Source organism: Micromys minutus (assembly GCF_963924665.1).
Source record: "Micromys minutus genome assembly, chromosome: 12".
Classification (NCBI taxonomy): domain Eukaryota; kingdom Metazoa; phylum Chordata; class Mammalia; order Rodentia; family Muridae; genus Micromys; species Micromys minutus.
The window spans coordinates 18,640,574-18,661,218 of NC_137981.1; the positions used below are offsets into that span (position 1 = coordinate 18,640,574).

Consider the following 20,645-nt stretch of genomic DNA (forward strand, 5'->3'; position numbering starts at 1 on the left):
TCAGCAGATTATAATAACTTGACCAACTCCAACTCCCCCCCCCCCTGTGGCTTTAATTAAATCTCTTAATGGCTAAACATCACGGCTTCATCAGAGAACACTGAGGATATGTGCAAAGTAACACTGACAAACTCTACAGTAAGCTTTCAACTTTTTGAATACATTATAATTAATTTTATTTTGGCTACAATTTGAGTAAAAGAACAAAACATATACTTTTTTTTAAAAGGTTCTTTTAAAAAACAAGAGGGAATAAGCTCTTGGAACTGCGCATGCTCTCAAATGCCCATGCTCCCACATCAGGACACAGAGGAGGGTGGGAGGTTGGACCGGCTCGGTGCTTTGGTAGTGAATCTGACAGCCACAGTGCCCTTGTCCTGTGCCCTCTGGTGTGGGCTGGCCTCAGGGTCCAGGCAGCAGGGCACTGTAGTGTGTGAAGAGTGGCAGTTCTGTTGGCTTCCACTTGCTCCTTAGGCTCACCTCCAGGCAGAAGTTGGCTTTGTGGGGTTCCTGTAGATCTGCCAAGCCATGGCACTCCGGGGACATGGAGGAGGATGCTGGCCAAATCCTATATAAGAAACCATCTCCTCATGCCCTCCACAGCCCTGGGGGCTGGACTGAAGGATGCCCTTTATCTGATTTTCTGCTGTTACGCTCCAGCCAAGGGAAAGGAAGAACAAGCAGGGAAGAACAACTTTAGCTTCACACAGGAGAAAGGAAAGGACTCTTGAATGGGAATGAAGGCTAGCCAAGGCTAACCATCTTTAAATGCTAGTTCCATTTGAAATATTTTTCTTTACCGATGGTGGTGGCCATTTTATCTGTCTCAAGCCATACATATTATTGCTTTGTCAAAGAGGTCTAAAGTCGTTGCTGTACACATATCAGATAACCTATGTGCCATGTGCTAATAACACTCACGTGCACAGCACACTCAGAAGCAGACACCCCTATACGCTGATACACATTTAAAAGGTGTTCTCAAAGAGGCCATGGTTGCCACTCATGAGACTAGATAGCAAATGTTCCTTTTAATAAATACTGTGTGTGGGTCCTCGGAGATCACACACAGGAGGATGCTCAGGAACACGCGTGGCCACTACACACATTCAGGCCATCGTTCTGAACCAGCAGAGGCTTTCTGAAGAAATGTCTGCATTTTATTGTCCTTCTCCCCTAGAAGAGTTAAAGTCATAATCTTCCATGATTTCTCTCGAGTGGATAGCCTTACACAATTTACCGATGCTTCCTCCAACTCACACCACACTGAGCTCCAACAGGCTTTTGTTTTAAGGTGAACCAGGTTTCTGGCTCTTCCCTGTGGAGAAGTTACTTTCAAGTCAGTGAAAGTTCTTGGCCCATGATTAAAAGTCTTTGCCAATTAGTACTCAACAACTTCAATTCAGTTTTTTTTTTTTCCTGGTTCAAGATGAGCAGGAGCCTAATAAGGCTGTGATAAAAGGGCAAAAGGCACCGAGAGCCAAAAGCGGATTAATGAGCTCCTCCATGTATTTGTCTTCCTAACAGCTGAACTGTTACAACTATTGACACTCTTCAAAAGGTTCCGCTCTGAACCCTGTCCAGGCTCCGCAGGCTCCAATGGGCATCTTCAAATCCAGAGAAAGGAGGAGCAAGAGCTTCCCCTGTGTGATGCCAAAACCAACAAAGCCCCATGGATCAGGTAATGAAACTTCAGCTTTTCCCCCTTTGAGATTTATTTACTGGCAGCTGACAAGGGGCAAATTCAGCTCGAATTGTGCAGTCAAGGCCCTGTCAGGCTTTTAGAGGTGCCCTTGTCTTGAGGCACCTTCATGACTGGCATTTCACTCAAAAGCCCTCGGCCGCTGGTCCTTAACAGCTTATGACATCACAAAGGACACTCCAGACAGATGCCTACATGGTATCCTGCAGCATTTTAAAAGAGAATTAGTGGTTTTAATTATGGCCGTAGTATGAAAGGAAGCCATGCAGGCTCCACAGGAGACCTTTGATCAGACCCTTTTGCTAGTACAATGCCACGGAACTGTGACTATTCCTGGTAAGGGGCCTTTTCTTGCTGAATGACTCACCAGTGATCTTTGAATGCAGACAAGCTTCTAGCCCTCCCTCTTCATTAGTGAGCATTTCTATACAGGGGCCTATATAGTGCTCGGAGTCTAGGAGCTATACAATCAGGGGGAAAGAATCCCTACAGATTCTGGCCTCTACTTAGGAAGTGCTGAAGGACTCTGAGTGACTTTGTTCATTAAAACAGGTTGCTATTAATTAACTGTCATAATAAAATAAAGAGCTATTATTATTTGCACTTCGTGCTATGCTCTCTGTAGTAATGTGTATGAAAGATGCCCGAAACAGACATGAATTTACCCAACGACTTCCTCGCGCCCCCTCTACCCTCATTCATTCACTGCCCCTTTGTTCATCTGGGCAGCTACTTACTAACGACTGGTCTAGATCTGTGAATCCAAGGAGGACAGCATGGATATGAGATTAAGAAAGGACATAAAAAAAATGCCCTGTTAGTGTGCCCATTTCTGCAACAGAAATGAGAGAACGTGAAATTAACTTTTCTTCTCAGGGGCTGCAGAACAAAGATGATAAAACTCACGGTTAAAAAAAAAAAATCAGATACTTGGTATATAGTATAACGTTTAAGACTAAAATAATTATGGTTAACAAAGAAAAAAGGAATCGTAATGAAATACATAACAAGAATTGGTTTTTAGAAACTATCTTATGGGAAGTAGAAAATGACTTTGGTCTGCAGTGAGTATTTCTTAAACATTTACCTTTGGATCCCAATAATCCCGGCCAATGTTTCAGGTCTGCAAGACAGTTCCTTCTCATCTAGAACCTACAGTTGGCTCTGAGAGGCCTGCGGGTGTTTCTGGAGGCTTCTCTCGGATATGCCAACTTGACCACATGAGATAAACAGGACTTTGCATATGGCCTACACTTCAGCCGTTACCATGCTTCTGCTGCGCTTGATTCTTTTATCCAGGAGGTACTGAGATTCCCCCATTTTTTTGGTGCAGCTTCTTTACTTGAAGGAAAAACCCTTGAACTTTAGAAACTGTGGAAGCAGAACAGTGAGCCGAGCTACCACACGTTGCTGCCTCAGGCCTGTTTTGTATTTCTTAGACTTTGCAGTTCTCTTTTTAGATGCTTGAGGGCAGCTATAATGTCTGCTCGCTGTGGGTCGTTTTGTGCTTTCTGAGTGTAGAGATGGAAGTGTCTGATGGCTTCAGACAGCAGGACGTCAGGGTCTACCCCGGCGCCCGGAAGTCGGAGCATCCGCTCACAGGCGATGGCGTAGTTCTTGTGCCAATTTACTGGGTGCCGCTCTCCCAGGTCCACGATCTCCTTATAAAGCTACAAGACAGCAGAGGTTGGCATTCCACGTTATCTTGGTGGATTTCCTCATTTCAAAACCAGAAAACAGAGAAGAATTAACAACACAAGGGAAAAAGAAAACATCCAAGCAGCCTACCGGAAGAATCTAATCATTTCCAGGCCGTGCAGAAAATACAGGGATGCTACGTAATTACTACACTCGCAGGAGGCGAATGTGCTGAATCTGAAACTGCTTCTGGGGCTTCTGATGCTGCAGGACCCCAGACACCCCGAGTCAGGACAAAATGCTCTTCCTGTAGGAAGATGTTCTGGGAAAGGGTTTAGCTCTAGCTTGAGTAAATACTCAACAGGCCGAGTGGCTAAACCTCTAAATGTAGCTGCTGGGGGAGGTGGGGAGGCAGCTTTTTTAGTAGATAGTGTAGAAAGTAGAACTTGGCAGAACTGAACTTCTGTTTCAAATTATTTGCGTGGATGTCTCTCCACGTGAAACAATAGTAGTATTAGCAACAATACATTCCAAATAACTCCATTGTTATCAAGTGTATGGGGCACAACAGAATCAAGAGAGATTCCCTAAAAGGGCAATTCTGAAAATCTCCACAGCACCTACAATTTACCACCTTAATAGCCGTGCCCATAGAAACTCCGAACTGTGGAGTTCCCCACTGCAGAGGCAGTAGAAGTAGAATAAATAAATTAAAAGCAATTGTGTGTGTTCATGCACCCACCCGGGCATACAAGCACCACGGGGCACACATGGGAGTTAGCTCTATCTTTCCACTGTGGAGTTAGTTTCTGAGGATCATACTCCGGGTCATCAGGTTTGGCAGCTGAGCCATCCCATCAGTGGTCTAGAATTTCTGATATTGAATTTTCCAGAGGGAATGCATCAATATTTAACAAGGGGGCTAAGTGGAGACTAGTCTGCAAAGTGAAACAAGAGGCCTCCTTCCTCGGAAGTTTCACTGTCAGGTTAGCACTAGGTAACCAGGAGTGTTCAGTACACTCTCAGATAGACCAGAGCACTGGTCTTTTAATTAGGGCTGTGTTCACAATATCATGTAGTTGAAATGGACCAATTAGATCATCTTCTTCCTTATCTCCTCCAAAGCAGCCCGATAAATGCCTACTGTATGGCAGTGCCCTTGTCAAGAACTCCACAGCCTGTGACCGCCCTTTGGAGATTTACTAACCCGTCAGTCTCCAGGCTGCTTTCAGAATAGTTTCCTTTATTCCTGTACACAGATGACTCACAGTTGACATTTAGGCTGGAGTGGCCTAGACTCTGACCCTCTTCTTAGCTTCTAGACAGAATTCTACAGGCTGCCTTTAAAAGCTGAATGCCTTTCCGTTCTTGAGTGGGGTACCCTGGAGGACTCTGCCTTTGCCCAGTAGTTACCTCCTTACGGACCACCCTCCCTGCTTCCCCAGCATGACACCTCTTCCGAGCACACAGGCTCAGCTCCCTGGGTCCCACATGAACATCTGTGAGCGAGGGGTGGGTCATGCTCGACATCCTTTCTGAACCTGCTGCCTTTGTTGACAGCGGGCAAGACTGTTTCTAATGCACTGTGCAGCGTTGAGTAGGTGTTCAACTGCTGTGAGTGGGGAGTGGAGGAGTCATGCTGACTGGACACTATGCAGCAAGCTTTACACTAGCTGAGTAGAACCATGGCAGCCCAGGAAGAGGCAACGTGGCTACTCACATGCCCAGGGCTATGCTCGGTGTACACGGGCCCTTACCTTCTACCTGGCAGGCTGGCTGACTTCTTAGTAGTGCCAGTGCCGGTCTACCAGACAAACTTAGGTCAGTTCTAAAAGCCACAGGGAACCAGAGCTCTGTCAAATGTGCTACCACAAGCCTCTCCTCTGTGAGCCTTTCCTGAGGAGCGTGTAGGGGTGTCTTCTGAAGGTGTGATGGGCCGCCCAAGGCTAGTTAGGAGACACACTCTTTCTGTCGCTTATCCGTCCTCAGGACTCCTTCGCCAGCCATGGCCTATAATTTCATGTGTACCCAATATCAGGTTGGCCTGAGGGTGACATGGCAGACACTTTGGCTAAAAATCACAAAGGTTTATTGTCCTGCGCTTGAGATAAGAGGCTTCTGGAGCTCTGGAGAATCTTTCCCGTCTCTTTCTAGCTTCCGCACCTGTAACTCCCTCATGCCCATGGCTAGTGGATACCGTTGGCAAATCTCTCCTGGTTTCCCTTTTGTGAGGCCCCTTTGATCACAGTGAAGCAAACCTCAAGTCCTTTAACTCAACCACACGCACACTGTGACCTCTGTCACAGAAGGCAGTGGCCCAGGCACTGTGGTGTGAGGGTGTCATTCTATTCACCAGGACCCTTTAGTTTCACATTGTTTATGACACAACTGGACATTCCCCACATGTGCTCACAACAGCCTGGACGTGAGAGGGCAACAGTTCCGCCGCACGCCCTGCCTCCACCCCAGCCACCCCCGCCTCCCAGAAATGTACTTTATACGCGTGAGTGTAGAGCTGTGCTTTCACGCCCGCAGGAACTGCGGCAGACTCGGCCAGGCTGAAGATGAAGAATGGAGTCTTCATCCTGAGGGACGGGGGAAGAACCCTCATTACAATCATCAAGATGGGGGAACGGACACATTCTTTTTTGTGCACTCTTCATTCACTCATGATCATGGGAATAGGAACCCAAAGGGCTCCCCAAAGACACAGCAGCATTCTCCCTCACAGCTCTCGTGGCCACCGCCAAAGCCCTCAGAGGTGCAGAGGGGCTCACACTCAACACTAAAGCTTTTGGGAAAAGGTTCATGTTGTCACTGTGTGGCTCCCGGCAGGTGCCCATCGTTGTAATGGAGGAGCAGTCAGAGACAGGGAGTGTCGCTGGGCTTTCTAGTACAACCCTGCAGGTGCCCGTCCCCGAAGCTCATGCCACAAGCAGTCAGTTCATCAAAACAGTGGCTGGACATTCTGAGACCCGCACATCCAAACTGGGTTCCACGCACCGATTAAAATGGCGCCCGTCCAGATAATGCTCCCTCTCTTCTCTTTTGTGCTGTCTTTCAGCTTTCCCAGATTCAACCACAACAAACAGTTGTGCAGAGTATCTTCGATCAGATCTTCAGTGCGAGTACTTGCCTCTGTAACTAGACTGGCAGCTTTATGCCCTGTTCTAACTTTTTCAAAAGCCCTCTGATACAAACTACACTACAGCTACTTTGTAACCTTTAGATTGGAGTTATGCTTCTTTCTTGAAAAAGATTTTGATTACATTTTATTTATTTATTTATTTATTTATTCATTTATTTATTTACTTATTTATTTATTTATGGTGTATGTGGTGTGTGGGGGACTACAATGTAGAGGTCAAAGGACAACTTGCAGGAATCGGTTTTCTCTTTCTACCGTGTGTACAGTGAGGACTGAACTTAGGCTGGCATACTTGGAGGCAAGTGTGCCTTTATCTATTGAGCCATCTTGCTGGCCCAAGGAGCTATACTTTTTGGTAATTCTTAATAAATCTTTACACATATATAAATGCTTTATACCCTAACTCTAGTCTCAAAACATAATCTCTGGCACAGATTGGGCATCAATCTATTTTTGCAGAAGGAAGAACTCTATATGCATGAGACCCCATTCTATATTGCCTGGGACTTTTGTATTAATGTTTTGGCCAAAGTCTGCCAAATTTTAATTTTTTTACATTTATTTATTTTGCATATGTGTGATCCTGCAAGCCATACCTTGAATATGGTAATCAGAGGACAGTTTATAGAAGTTGGTTCTCATTCCAACCTGTGGCTTACAAGGATCAGGCTCAAGTCACTGGACTTGGCAGCAAGCGCCTTTACCCTCCAAGCCATCTTGCAGGCCCCTATTGACTATTTAAAAATAATGACAGGGACCAAGAAAAGCAGCAGTGCCTCTAAGCAGCGGTCCATCTGGAACAGCCTGCCTCTCTGAGCAGTCACAGGGGCGGGTGATGTCTTTTCATATAGTCTACTATGACAAACTGCTCCATGAGGGCAGGGACTGTGTCACATTCACACATGGCTTCTGGCTTCTAGTAAGTATTAGCTGAGTGCTTCAGCACAAGTGGCCTAATTATAGAAGAGAAGCCCGGGAGTCAGGAGCGCCTCAGGGTTACACTGAGCTTTGGGCTCCAGCACTGCCATTAAGTGCCCTTGGAAATCCGTCTGCCTTGTTCTTTTATAAAATGGAGACAACAAAGCTTCATTATGAAGATCATTAATATTATGACGAATTACACATACATAGTAATACAATGTCTTGAACCAAATAGCTGCTCTGAAGTTATTTTTATTTCCACTCATCCACAGTCCCAGAATGAAAAGTTCCGTGGGGCTATTTTTTTCCATATTAAAAACAGGCTGCAAACAATAAAACGTAGATCGCTCACCTTGCTTGCCACATCTCCTCATTGGCCACAGATTCCCAAGAAGATGGATCAAATCTGTAGTTACAAAAAACAAACAAACAAACAAACAAACAAAAAACCCCAGTATTTTTCTGTTGATTACATTATAGTATGAGCCCATAATGCCTGCTTTATAATCTTCTAAGGTCACTAGAAGAGGCTGGCTCTGGGTGTACTGATAATAATCACACCAAAGCTTTGCATTTAGTAGGTGCCTCAAGGGGGCAGAGGACAAAGGGGAAGAGGCTGTAGGCACTGGGCAGCTGTTCCTGAGGCACAGGACTCACTAGGACACAGCCAAGAGCCTGTGTGAGGAGAAGCTTCAATAAACCTGGCTGGCCATGGGCTGCTCGGACAACTGCAGCCAAGCAACTGCTGGCCAAGTTTTATAATTAAAAATGCATAATAAAAAGTAAGAAATTTGTAATTAAAATTTCTGTATCTGTTTAGAGAGAATGGTGATAAGGAACTATATATACACACACACACAAATATACACACATACACATACACAATCCTCATGACTATCTGAAGAAAACGTAATTTAAATTTTTTTTTTTTTTTTGAGAAAAGGCCTTACTGTGTAGATCAGGTTAGTCTTGAACTCCCAATCCTTCTGACTCTGCCCTCTGGGTGCTGGGATTTTAGGCATGTACCACCACAGCCAGCTGGTTGTAATTTTCCAACTTTTCTTATGAATCAAAGTGAATTACCAAGCTCATGCTGTTATACAACGTGATGTTGTCTCTTGTCTCAAGACCTTTCACAGTGCCTGTTAATACAATCTTTCTTCTTGCGCCTGAATTATAAACAATAGGTTATCTAATACTAAATAACCCAGTAACATAAAATATTTGTGTAATTGTGTGCGTGGGTATGCACAAATGAATGCATGTGGCTGTAGAAGCTGGATGCAGACATTGGATCCCCTGGAGCTAGACTTAAGCACATGCGGGCTGGGAACCAAAGCTGGGTCCTCTGCAGGAGCAGTGCAGGCTCTTACCCAGGCTCAATAACATAATTTAAAAAGTCAGATAACAGGGACAATGAGTTTCAGTGGACGTATTTTCCACATAGGTGAAGGCAAACTTTATGTAGACATGTTTAAGAAAAAATGAATAATGCCCTAAGCAATGTAACAAGGTTGGTGACAACCACAGAAAAGGTTCTCAGATTCAGCCTTCCTTACAGAAACTGTCTGTTTGTCTTTCTACTTTTGTGCTGGAGACTGAATAACCCATTTTAACCACATGCTGGGAGAGTGCTGCCGCTGAGCCCATGCTAAACTCGGGTTTGTATTCCTGAAGCAAGAGCATGGCAACTTCAGTGTCATGGGCCCTGCAAACCTGAACCACAGCTCACAACTGAGTCCCTCCGCGTGATGAAGTACAGGCTGCTGGACCATGTGGCGTCATGGCCTGAAAGCAGAAGGAGCTGTTCATCAGACTCTAAGGAAGCCCACTCATCTTCCCTGGGACTCCCTTGGCAGGAGGAAGAGAGAGAGAGAACATCTCCTTTGTTCATGCATTAGGATCTGTTGTGGGCAGAAAATGACTGATTAAAAAACAATGCCAAAAAGTTAAGAGGCATCTTAAAAGCCAAGTGTGGTGGGTCAGGCCTTTAATCCAGGAACTCGGGAGGCGGATGCGGGAGGATCCTGAGTTCAAGGTCAGCCTGCACAGTGAAAAATTTGTCTCAAAAACCCAAAACAACAATAAAGGGTATCTGAGCATGTAGCCCTTTCCCTTCTTAGACATACAGAACTGGCATCTAAGGAAAACATGGTGGCTATTCATACCTGCCATATTCCTCCGTCCAGTTATAGATGGCTCTTGTGAGTTCAATCCACTTCTCTGGGTTGAATACAATCTGTGAAGACACTAACTTGTCGCAAGATCCCCACGGCCACAGGGAATAGTCCCTTTTCCAGGTTGGGTCACCTTCATGAATTCCTATGCAAACAAATGTTTCTCTTCTACAAAAAACCAGAAAAGCATACAATTCTAAGTGTTACGTTCCTTTAGTTCACGGAAGATCGTTTTGGAGGTCATAAGCCTTAGTTATACACACCATTTATGAATATGTCGGTTTATTTACATCTTTCCTAGGTAGAGTACATGAAACTTACTGCAAAAACAACAACAAAAACAAAAACAAAAAAAGAAAAAAAAAAAAAAAAAAAAAAGAAAAAAAAAAGAAAGAAAAAGAAAAAGAAAAAAAAAAAAAGAAAACCAAAACACTAGAGGAAGGGGCAAACTGGAAACAGAAAAGCCTCCCTGCCCCTCACCCTAAGACAGGACCTTATCAGCAGGAAGGCTGGCGAGAGCTGCATCACAACAGCCGCCTTCCTTGGCATCCTAGTTTTACAGGTAGACCTACGGTCAGCACACAGCCACTCCATCCTCTCCCCCCATTTCTATGCTTGTTATTTGCAATTGTAAGTCTCTCTGAGAAGCCCAGAAGCATCCTGAGGATAGACTCCCGGCATCAACTTTGAATGCCACACAGCACGAGGTTAACACATAATAAATACTGGCTGGAATTAAATTAATCAGATTTGAATGACTGTTAGGAACCTTAGAGCCTACAAAAGTTAGAAACAGAAATGGCTCAAACAATAGCTCTCTTCCAATTTGTGGTTGTTAAGTTCAAAGAAAAAAAAAAGGTGGGTGGGAGGGAAGGAGGGAGGGAATGAAGGGAGGGAGGGAGCACCGAATTTGGAGAATGATTAGAAAGTAAAAGGCATGGGTAACACTGAAAGGAGACAATGGGAGTGGAGAGCTTACTTTCCCCCTCACCCCTTTCTGCCTCTATGATTTGTGGGAGTTATTTAACTTGCTGCCTTCTCATCTGCCTGGTGTCCTAGCATGCAGCTCACCCTCCAGTGGAACAGGTCACTCTGGGGAAAACACACTGGGAGGAAGCCATCTGAGGACCTTGATGAGAAGGCCCGGGAAAGAACCCAAATCCAAATCAGCAGGGCTCCATTCTCTCTCTTCCCCCAGTGCTGAAACTAGAGGGATGGACCAAGGCAGCTCCCAGTTTTCAAGCCTAAGAAGTAAGGAAGGGGTCCGGAGGCTGGATCGCTAGGGGTGGGAGGTTCTCCGTCCTCAGGCATGGGAGCTATACGGAAGTTGCAGCTATTAGCATCAGTGTGGTGGTGGCAGTTGTGGTTGGTTAGTAACCCCAGATCCTGAGTTTGAGGAGCAGTATGAGCTCAGTCTGATGCCTGATATAGACAGAGTCTCAAGAAGAAAGGAAAGAAGGAAGAAAGGAAGGGAGGGAGGAAGGGAGGGAGGGTAAGGCAGAAGATGAAAGCTTTCTGGTCTAAAGTACCAAGAAAGTAGGCCCTAGGGAACTGGAAAATACTGGGGTGACTGAGCCATGAGTTCACTGTGCTGTGGAGTTCTGGCTCCAAGTGGGGTTTACACGATGGACCAAAGTGCAAACCACACTCTTTAGGATTTGGACAGATGCTGAGTAATGATAAAAGCTGGTCAGCCAGGGATGTGGTGCCAAAAATAAGCCAAAAATGTCCTTGGTTTTACTGGCCGAAGGACAAAAAGACCAAAAACGTTTAAGGGTACTGGTGTGTGCTGTGGTTTGCTCTCATCTTCGTCCTTCCGAATAGTAATCTAATGAGCACAGCTTCTAGGAGGCCATGAGGAATCAGACCCTTTAGCTGTGCCCTGAACTCCAGGTCAGACGCCAGGAGGGAGAAGGAAAGGAACAGCTTGTGGGTGGGACAGCTAGACTGACCAGGTCACCCACACCACGCCTCAATCTAATACAAATGTATCAACCTCTAGAGCGGGGCGCTCGATGGCAGCCCTTGCCTGCGACCATTTTTGCCAGACGCACATCTGCTTACTTCCTTTCTCTTAAAGAGCTCTAAGCTATAACAGTCAACCTCTCCATTATCCGTGAAATTCATCCTGTGAGTCTGTGAGTCAGGAGACCCAGAAGCCTCTGGCCTGGGTAGCTATGGTGGCTGTGGACTGTCTGTTGCCTGAACCCTTGCTCACTTGAAGTGAGAAGAAGGCTTCCATCACACTCAAGGACACCTGCCCCACACCCACTCCCTTTCTGTCGCTCTGTGAGCCACTGACAACTGGCTCAGCAGCAACACTGAAACCTGCACTGTTGTGGTTCTACCAAGGGATAACATGGCAATGGAATTTATAAAAATTTTCTCAAGTCCTCTTCACAGGAAAACAAAGAAACAGAAAACCAGAACGTGAACTAAATGCTTGTTTTTCGAGCCCCTGCCAGTCCCAAGCGTCTCAGACAGAAGCAGTCGACATCAGGCCTCAGCACATTCCTGACCTTACCTCCAAATCATTTTATGTTTTCAAGTACAGAATTCACAGTTCTCATATTTTATCCTCAGCCAGCATACACTGGAGGTGTTTTTCTTATTTATAAAAATGTTTTATCCTTTATAAAAATGCTTAAGCTATTTTTATATAGTGATTATTCTTGGGAAAAAAAATGCTTTATGCTTAGAAGGGGCCACAGTGCCGATCGGGAGGAACCTGTAATTGCTTGCAATTCACCTGCAATGATTTCAAGTAGGCAGGCACATCTCCAATTTCTCAGAATTGTGCTAAGATCTTATTTGCTGTTCTTGCTAATCTGTCTTTATTTTTCTTTTACCCAGAACAATACCATTTATTTCTGCCTGGCCTCATTTATGCACAGATATTCAATTTAATTACAAAGATAATCTTACAGGTGACAGAGAAATAGGTAGAAAATTGGTCTTGTGGATGAGGCACACAGCTGCTTCAGAAACAATTTTAGAAAAGCTTCGCAGTTGAGAAAAGCCATTATATGAACAGAATGCTTACTGTTTATTCATTTCAAGAAAGTGATAAAGATTGAATGTGACTACTCCACTCGGCAACACTCCTTCCACCGGGCTCCAGCGGTCCCCAGGAAAGTGCACTCCTGGCAAATGCCTGGCCAGCTTGGGTAAGTACCACTTGTAGGTCATCATCTGTGGGAAAGAGCACACAGGGAGCCACACCTCAGCCAAGGCTGCAAACACTCGGGTTCACCAACATCCTTGGGAAGGCTCCAGGATGTGGATGTGCAGTTTCCCGTCCCAGATGACTGCCGATGACTGTCACCAGAGCCTCTCCATGCACTTACCATCATGGTGGTCTCCAGCCTTAGACCTAGAGAACTGACCTTGAGACACAGCCCTTGGAAGCCCTCCCATGTCCCTCCTCTGTACCTACCTCTGCTAGAGTTCCAGGCCTACTCGACCCTAGCCTGAGCTCCCAGGAACTGTATCTCCTCATCTCTGTGCACCCAGCACACTGCACAACACACAACAGTGCTGCACTTGCTTTAGTTGTAGTTGAAATGTCTTTGATGGACAGACATCTGCGCAAACGCATCATTACGACACTCTTGTCTTTTTAAGCATTGGTCACTTATAATGGGTATATAACTCTGCCCTTGAGAAGCTCAATAATTAAACCTAGCTCTCAGAAGTGAAAACCTTTGTGGCTAAATAATCTGAATGTATTAGTAGTCCCCAGTTAACCACATATCCTTATACATCTTTTGTTTTTTTATTTTTGAGACATGGTCTTGCTATGTAGCACAAGCTAGCCTTTTTGTTTTGTTTTGTATGAAACAAGGCTTCACTGTGTCCGCCTGGCTGGTCTTGAACTCACTTTTTAAACCAAGCTGTCCTTGAACTCACGGAGATCTGCTTGCCGCTGCCTTCTGAATGCTGGATCAAAGGCCTGCACCACCATGCCCAGATGGCTATAGACTCCTGAACCTCCTGCTTCCAGATCCTGAGTACTTATAGGGAGGTGCCACAGCACCTAGATTCACGTGTCTATTCATTAAAGTAAGTTATCGGAAAGAAATCACTGTTGGTAACTGTATACATAGAAAAGACTCCTACTTACACTTTGAATGTGATCATTTAAGCAACTGTGCTCACACTTTACTTACTCTGAATAAGTCATTTAATTAACAAACGATGTTAATTTTAAATGCATACATTGCACAACTCAAAGACTGTATTACCCGGTGGTTTCAGTTACTTGGGGTTATTCACTTCAGTTGAGCAGCATGCTATGAACTTAATATTCTGCAGTTAATTCTCATAATGACCTTGCTATGACTCTGTCAGGAACCACCAAGGGCCCATTCAATAGCTGCCACCTTCCTCTTTATAAACATACCCTACTGTGACCGACTCCAACCATGTGCTCAGGTACAGTGACTCACCTGTGCTAGTGAGTGCTTTAGAAGTGGGTTTATGAACTGAATTGCTGGAGCCTGCAGGAGCTCTGGAAAGCGTGTTACTCCTGGCCGAGTGCTCTGCCAGCAGGACAAGACACGTCTTGCTTCCTTTTAGAACATAAGGTTTAAAACTAGGCATCTGTGCTGGTTAATTTTTGACAACTGGATGCAAACTAGACTCACTAGGGAGGAGCTCCTTCCATCAGGGTTGCCACTGAGCTGTCTGTGGTACATTTTCTTGATTAACAATTGATGTGGGAGGGGCCAACCCACTCTGGGTGGTACCACCCCAGGCAGGTGGTCCTAAGCAAAAGAAAACAGACTGGATGGGCCATGGAGCAAGCCAGTAAGCTGTGTTCCGCTGTGGTCTCTGTGTTCCGCTGTGGTCTCTGCCGAATTCGGTTCCTGCCTTGGGTTTGTGCCTTGGCTTCCCTCGCTGTGATGGGACCATGATGTGTGAATGAAACAAGCCCTTTCTCGGGTTGGTTTCACCCAGTGTTTTATCACAGTGACAGAAAGCAAACTATAACGCTGCTGACATCATTAAACTGTCTGCATTATCAGTTCTGCAACCTCCCCCTTGTGATGTCACACTCTATGCCACAGTTTAAACAGCTCTTAGTTGTGCGTTCTGTTTCAAGTACTCAAAAGCCTCTTTCCGTCTGTGACTAAGCAGAAGTTCCCAGAGGAAGAATCATCAGTCCCACCACACAACCGAAAGGTGACAGACTGAGGTACCGAATTTGAGTAATACTTTTTGAGAGCCATGGTTTCTAAGCACAGCAGCTGCTGCTCCCAACAGTGCTTACAACTGTGGTGCACACCTAGTCACCAGCATAGCATCTGATTCTGAGGAGCTGGGCTCAGGGATGCCACTCTGACAGCTCAGCTCACAAACTGCTCATACACACAGTGTACAAACCTAGTTTCGAGGTTCCCATCATTTACGAAGTGAGTGGGATGCCCCACTCACCTGGGTTATTATGCCTTCATAGTCCAGAGTTTCTCTTTTCCCTAGGGACCATTCAAAAAATTGGATTTGCTCTCTTTTTGGCATTTATGATTAAAATAATCAATCTTGTAATTAATTATAATAGTATAATTATAATTAAGTACAGTTTTTCAGTTTTCAGATATTTGCTGTTTTGTAATTTGTTTGTCTTTTGAGACAGTCTCGCGTACATGAGGCTGACTTTGGCCTCCTGAATAGCTAAGGATGACCTTGAACGTCAGATCCTCCAGTTCCTCCTCCTGAGTGTGGGGATTACATCTCCAATCTATGCGGTTCTGCCACAGTTCCAGTTCAGGAAACTGTTTTAATAGCACTTTTTAAAAGTAGCCACTTTTTAATACTTAATATTGTATATACATGTGTCCTGTCTGAATATATGTCTATATCACGTACATGCCTGGTACTCATAGAAGCCAGAAGCAGGTATTGGATTAGATGGTTGTGAGCTGCCTCATGGGTGCTGGGAATCCAACCTGAGTCCTTTGGAAAAGCAGCCAGTAGCAGACTTAGCACCTGAACAGTCATCTATTCAGTTTTAGACATGAGTTTTTACACGTCACCTCTAAACAGATTTTTGTCATAGAACCAATACTCAACAAAATTCTATAGCACTATTATAACTAATAATTCCTAATTTAAGTGAAATGTTTATTTACCCACATTTTAAAAAGTATCCAACTAGTTTAATTTTTAAAGGTAGAGGGGTTTTGACTTGGTGAACTGGCCAAACATAAAAGTCCAGTAGGTCTTGTAACCACTATTACTTGACTCTAAAGTGAAGAAAACATTGATAAAGCCATTTAAATGAGGAGCGAGTTATAAGTCAGCCGAAAATAAGCAGGACTGTGACACAGGCATTCTAAGAATTTCAAGGCTGGTGGTACACACTGGAAACCCTAGCGCATCTGAGACCAAGGGGAGTGTGGTGTAATCTAGGCTACTGCAGTCTGCACTGTGAGACCCTGGTAAAAGCAAAAAATTTCCTTTCTCCGTTGAAAATCCACAAAAAAAAAAAAAAACAATGATTATGAGAAGTAACCCCAAGCACATTTTAAAAAACTGACTGTTTATCTACATGGGATCATACTTTGCCCAGACTGGTTGGTCTTGGACTACGGCGGCAGGCACATGCCACCACGGACGTTTCCATTCACTTACTTCTTGGTCCACCAGCGAGACATCTGGCCTCAGCCCCTCACAGTAATGCAAGTAACGGAGGGCATTCCCTGGAAGGTCTCCTCGAAGGAGGATGATGGCGTCACGAGGCATGGAGTCCAGAAGATTCCGTGCAAACTGATCAATCACGTAATTGGTTCCTTGGTCACAAATGCTAGATAAAAAAAGATTTTTTTTTCAGTCAGTTAAAGCAGACCTTTCTTCGTTCCTCTCCTGCTCTGCATGCACGCTCAGCGCTTCAGAGCTGACACCGAGCAGGCGCACAGCACTTAAGCGGAAGACGTTATGAGCTCGGCCGTTTGTTTGAGTCAGGGTTTCTCCACACAGCCCTGGTTGTTCTGGGACTGATGCTGCGGACCAGGCTGCCTGAACGCAGAGAAGTGCTGATTCTGTTTCCTGAGTAAAGGGCGTGTGCTGCCACACCCGCCCAGCATCCTCTAACTGAAACTAGAGGAGAAGGAAAAGCCCACTGTATGACCTCTATCAATTTACAATCATGTCACGTGTAATTCTATACCCCAAGCAATCCAATTTCAGTTAACAAGAGTAGTTTCTGACTATGTAGAATTAAGGCAGTTTTATCTTAATTCCATTTATTTTCTTTAGTAAAGACCTAGTCAGAAATACAAGAGGAATACTGAAAAGAGTTTATATAGCATTTGTGTGACTAGGCGTGTGCAGGGGGAGCCTCTCCCCAACTCAGGCTTCCTGATCCCTGATCCCTGGGGGGTCAGAACCTTCCAGAGGATGAGTGCACTGAGAAGGAAGTGGAGGTGCAGGTTCTGAGCCGTCTGCTGCATGGCAGCTGTCCCCTGATGCCAATGCCAAGCCAAGAATGAGCAGCAAAGCTCAAGAATGACGTGAGCTTTCTGATGTCAAAGAAAAGGGGATGAGTCTGGAGGATAATCAATGGAGGAAGACCAAGAGGACAAAGCACCAAAACATAAGAAAACCAAAGGACTCCTTTGTCATTCCTTGTCTTTCTGTCCATCCATTTGCTGGGCTGAGTTCCACCAATAGCTTGGTATCACAAGCAGAGGAGCTCTTGTAGAAAACAGTACCACCTTGTCCTGGCATTCCAGACAGCCATGATGGGTTCCTACTTTGCTCAGGTTAACTAATATCTTGTCACCAGGAAAATTGCGATTCCTTCCGTTCTCCAGGGGCAAATAAAAGAAAAGACAAAAACCAACCAAACATTATGGACAGACCGCCCAACGTGCAGTGTTATCACCGGGGCTGAGACTGGACATCCCTCAAAGACCTGAGCCAGGTCCATGAGAGACTGAGACTGGCTTCAGTAACACATGCAGTTTAAAGATTTCTCCCTGGGACCACAGTGGGATGTACAGAGAAAGTAAAAAAGTGCCAGAAAAGGGCTCGGCACCTGACATGGGACTGGCTAAGAGGGTGCTCCCGTGGGTACGCATGCACAACGCATGGGCAGCCTATCCTCTAGAAAGCCCACAGCTCTCGTGAGCCTCCAATCCAATCCAGGTGCAGGTTTTGTGAGACAGTATGTATGTCATACTGTATTCCAAACATGGGCACTGGCTTGACAGAGAATCCGTTCTGAAAGAGCTGAGCTACCCTGTGAGCAGAGGTCACGGAACATCCATAGGCCAGGAGTCTCCATTCGGCCCGCCACAGCCTGTGGGTGAGGGAAGGCTGAGAGAAGCAGTTGTGGAGAGGTGGAAGGACAGACAGACACTTACAACAATGGGTTAGGTGGCAGGAGACACAGGGTGGGAAATGACAAGGGAGAGGGCAGGAAGAAAGAAGGAAGAGAGGGAAGGAAGTAGAGAGGGAGTGTGCTTGTGTCAGGGATAGAACCCCTAACAGAATTACCCTGGCGTTGGATAGCTCTGAGACTGTCAGGGGTTAAAATCTAGAGCTACCTATCTCTTTGCTGAAGAGCCTGAGAACTCTGAGGTTCCAGGGATGTACACCATACAGTTGCCCTCAACAGGGAGGCACACTAGCCCGTGTTCCTGTCAGCACTGTGGCTGCTTCCCACACTGACAAGGTACATGGGAGACACCTCTGCCTCCAGAGAGTGTGATCTGGGGTCTCAGGGTGAGAGACTTGCCCACACAGACTGCAATGCCAAGTGTGGCCAGCAGAGGGCCCTGACACACAAAGGAGGAAGATGGCCGCTGTGAAGGCAGAGCTGGTGGACACTGGACCCATGGTTGAGACTCCTCAACAGCAAATAAGGAAACACAGGAGTCTGTAAGTTCAAACGACCCCGCTCCTATGCATAAGTGAGAGTCTCCAATTCTCAAGGACCCCCAAAAGGGGCTGTAACACCTCGTCCCCCACCCAGTGTGGTTCTTTTTGTTCCTACATATTTGGTAGGATTTTTACTTCAAATATTTTTTCAAGGTCTGGTGAGATGGCACAGAGGGTAAAGGTCTTGCTGCCAAGCCTGATGACCTTCGTCTGACCCCTGGTACCCTAAGAAATGATGGAGAGAGAGAACCAGCTCCTTCAAGTTGTCCTTTGATCAGCTGTGCATGTGCATAGCACCTCCCGAAGAGAAATCAGATACAACTACAACCTTTTTAAAGAAATAGTTTAGGAATCTATGATTTTATCTGTTACCCCTTCAAATGTTAGCACACGTTTGTTTACACGTTTTCCCATGGGCAGCGATACATTTTCTGAGTTTATTTTTTATCTCCACCCTCTTTTTCTCCCTCTGTTGAAATCACAAGCTTTTAAAGCACACTCTTACATTTGCTTTTTATCTCTTCTCACAGCTGCCTGATTTCTGTCCTGAGCCTCATCACTACCCAGAATCCTTTGCTGCTGCCTCTGTCACCGTCAGGTCGGTGGTCACTGGCAATGCTGTAGTGGACTTGGCGGTCTTAAGTGTATTTAAATGTCTTGATGACATTGCTGCTACAGCAGTCTGTTGCCTCCTCACTGGGAGAGTTAACCTTCTCAGTAAGATCCTCCCCCAAATCCAGAAGAGAAACCCAAGTCAATAGCTACATACACTCATTGCAGAAACTCAAGAAGCAACATGCCCCTCCCCCGCCAGAAGACTATAGTCCCTCCACCACTAAACTCAAAGACACTGAGACAGGCAGTAAGCCGGTAAAGATTTCAGAAGCATACAAATGTTCAGGTAACAATGAGATAAAAGAAGATACCAATAAGCAGAAGAATTTAATCCATGACCTAGAAAGGGAAGCTCACAGCTCAGAGGGAGAATTTGACCCATGACCTAAGAGTGACGTCTGCAGCCCAGAGGGAAGGTAAGCAAAAAGGATGAGAAAATGAGCAACGTGGAGAAAAATGGAGATTCTGGATGCAGGGGAAGGAAGCAGGAAGGAAGGAATGTTAGAAGAGAAACCCTCAACGAAACAAATATAGTGCAGTGGAAAATCACTAGCCGATGTGTCCAAGCCAAAGAAGGACCATGGGAGACGGAGCTCAAGGCTGATGAAACACTGCATCCAAGCGCTAAGAAGGGAAAATAAGCAGGCAATACCACACCACCCAGGAACTCTGGAATACAATCAAGAGGCCATGTCCAAGATCCCACGGAGGGGGGGGAGTAAGAAACACCGAAGGCACAGAAACCTAGTGGAGGACAAGATAGCCGGACAGTTCCTGAAGCTAGAGAAGGAAGTGGACATTCAAACGTAAGAAGCATCAGAACCCATATACACATGACCACAGAAGAACCTCCCAAAAGCATGTTTGAGGCAAGGCGTTAAAGCTTGAAGCACAGAAACAGTAACAAAAGCTGTAACGGGAACACACCAACTCACTCATAACGTAGAACCATGAGACAAACATCAGTTCCTTCTTCAGCAACCCTCAAAGCCAGAAAATCACGGAAGGACATCTTTCAAGCTCCGAAAGTAGATAACTGCCAAGCAAAAATGCCACATACAGCAAAGGTGTCTTTTTAAATTGATGGGGAAAGCCCAGTGTGGTGACGCTCACCTTCAGTGCTAACACTGGGGAGGCAGAGGCAGGCAGATCTCTGAGTGCAAGCCAGGCCAGTCTACAGAGCGAGTCTCAGGGCAGCCGGGGCTACAGACAGAAATCCTATTTCAAACAAAGAAGCAAATAAATCAATGAAATTGATACAGAAATAAAGAAGTGTCAAGGCGAGCACAAACTAAGAGTTCATGACTACCAAACAGGCATAAAGGAAGATACTTAAAGAAACTGTGCAGCGCAGAGGAAGAAAGGCAGCCTGGTGAAGATGCCTGCAGACAGAGCCAACGGATGGAAGGAAATGGAGAAGACAAAAGAAAAGAGAGAAAACGCTAGCATGACTGTGCTCAATAGCAGTAAGGAAGGCTCCTGATCATGAGTAAAGAGGATTCATCGTAAGTACATACGCATCCTATGTCGGGGGAGGGTCTCAACTTCAAAACAAGCATTA

The 20,645-nt window shown here is 45.4% G+C and overlaps 1 protein-coding gene across 2 annotated transcripts in view; it reads right to left on the reverse strand.

Annotated features, from left to right (window-relative positions):
- Positions 1–169: 169 nt before the first annotated feature.
- The window catches only part of TMEM260 (transmembrane protein 260), a 65,118-nt gene continuing 44,642 nt past the window's right edge, over positions 170–20,645 (reverse strand). Inside the window, exons 11-17 of one of the 2 annotated variants that reach the window (XR_013975284.1) lie at positions 16,220–16,391; positions 12,630–12,778; positions 9,578–9,754; positions 7,762–7,815; positions 5,835–5,925; positions 2,790–3,372; positions 170–1,905 (exon numbers count right to left, since the gene is read on the reverse strand). Coding sequence is in view for 1 of the 2 variants with exons in the window: in XM_080926862.1 (XP_080782988.1) it covers positions 3,118–3,372; positions 5,835–5,925; positions 7,762–7,815; positions 9,578–9,754; positions 12,630–12,778; positions 16,220–16,391 (898 nt within the window). In the remaining variant the exon portion in view is untranslated. Of the gene's footprint in view, positions 3,373–5,834; positions 5,926–7,761; positions 7,816–9,577; positions 9,755–12,629; positions 12,779–16,219; positions 16,392–20,645 lie in introns of both variants that reach the window. The other variant, XM_080926862.1, reaches the window with a different exon arrangement.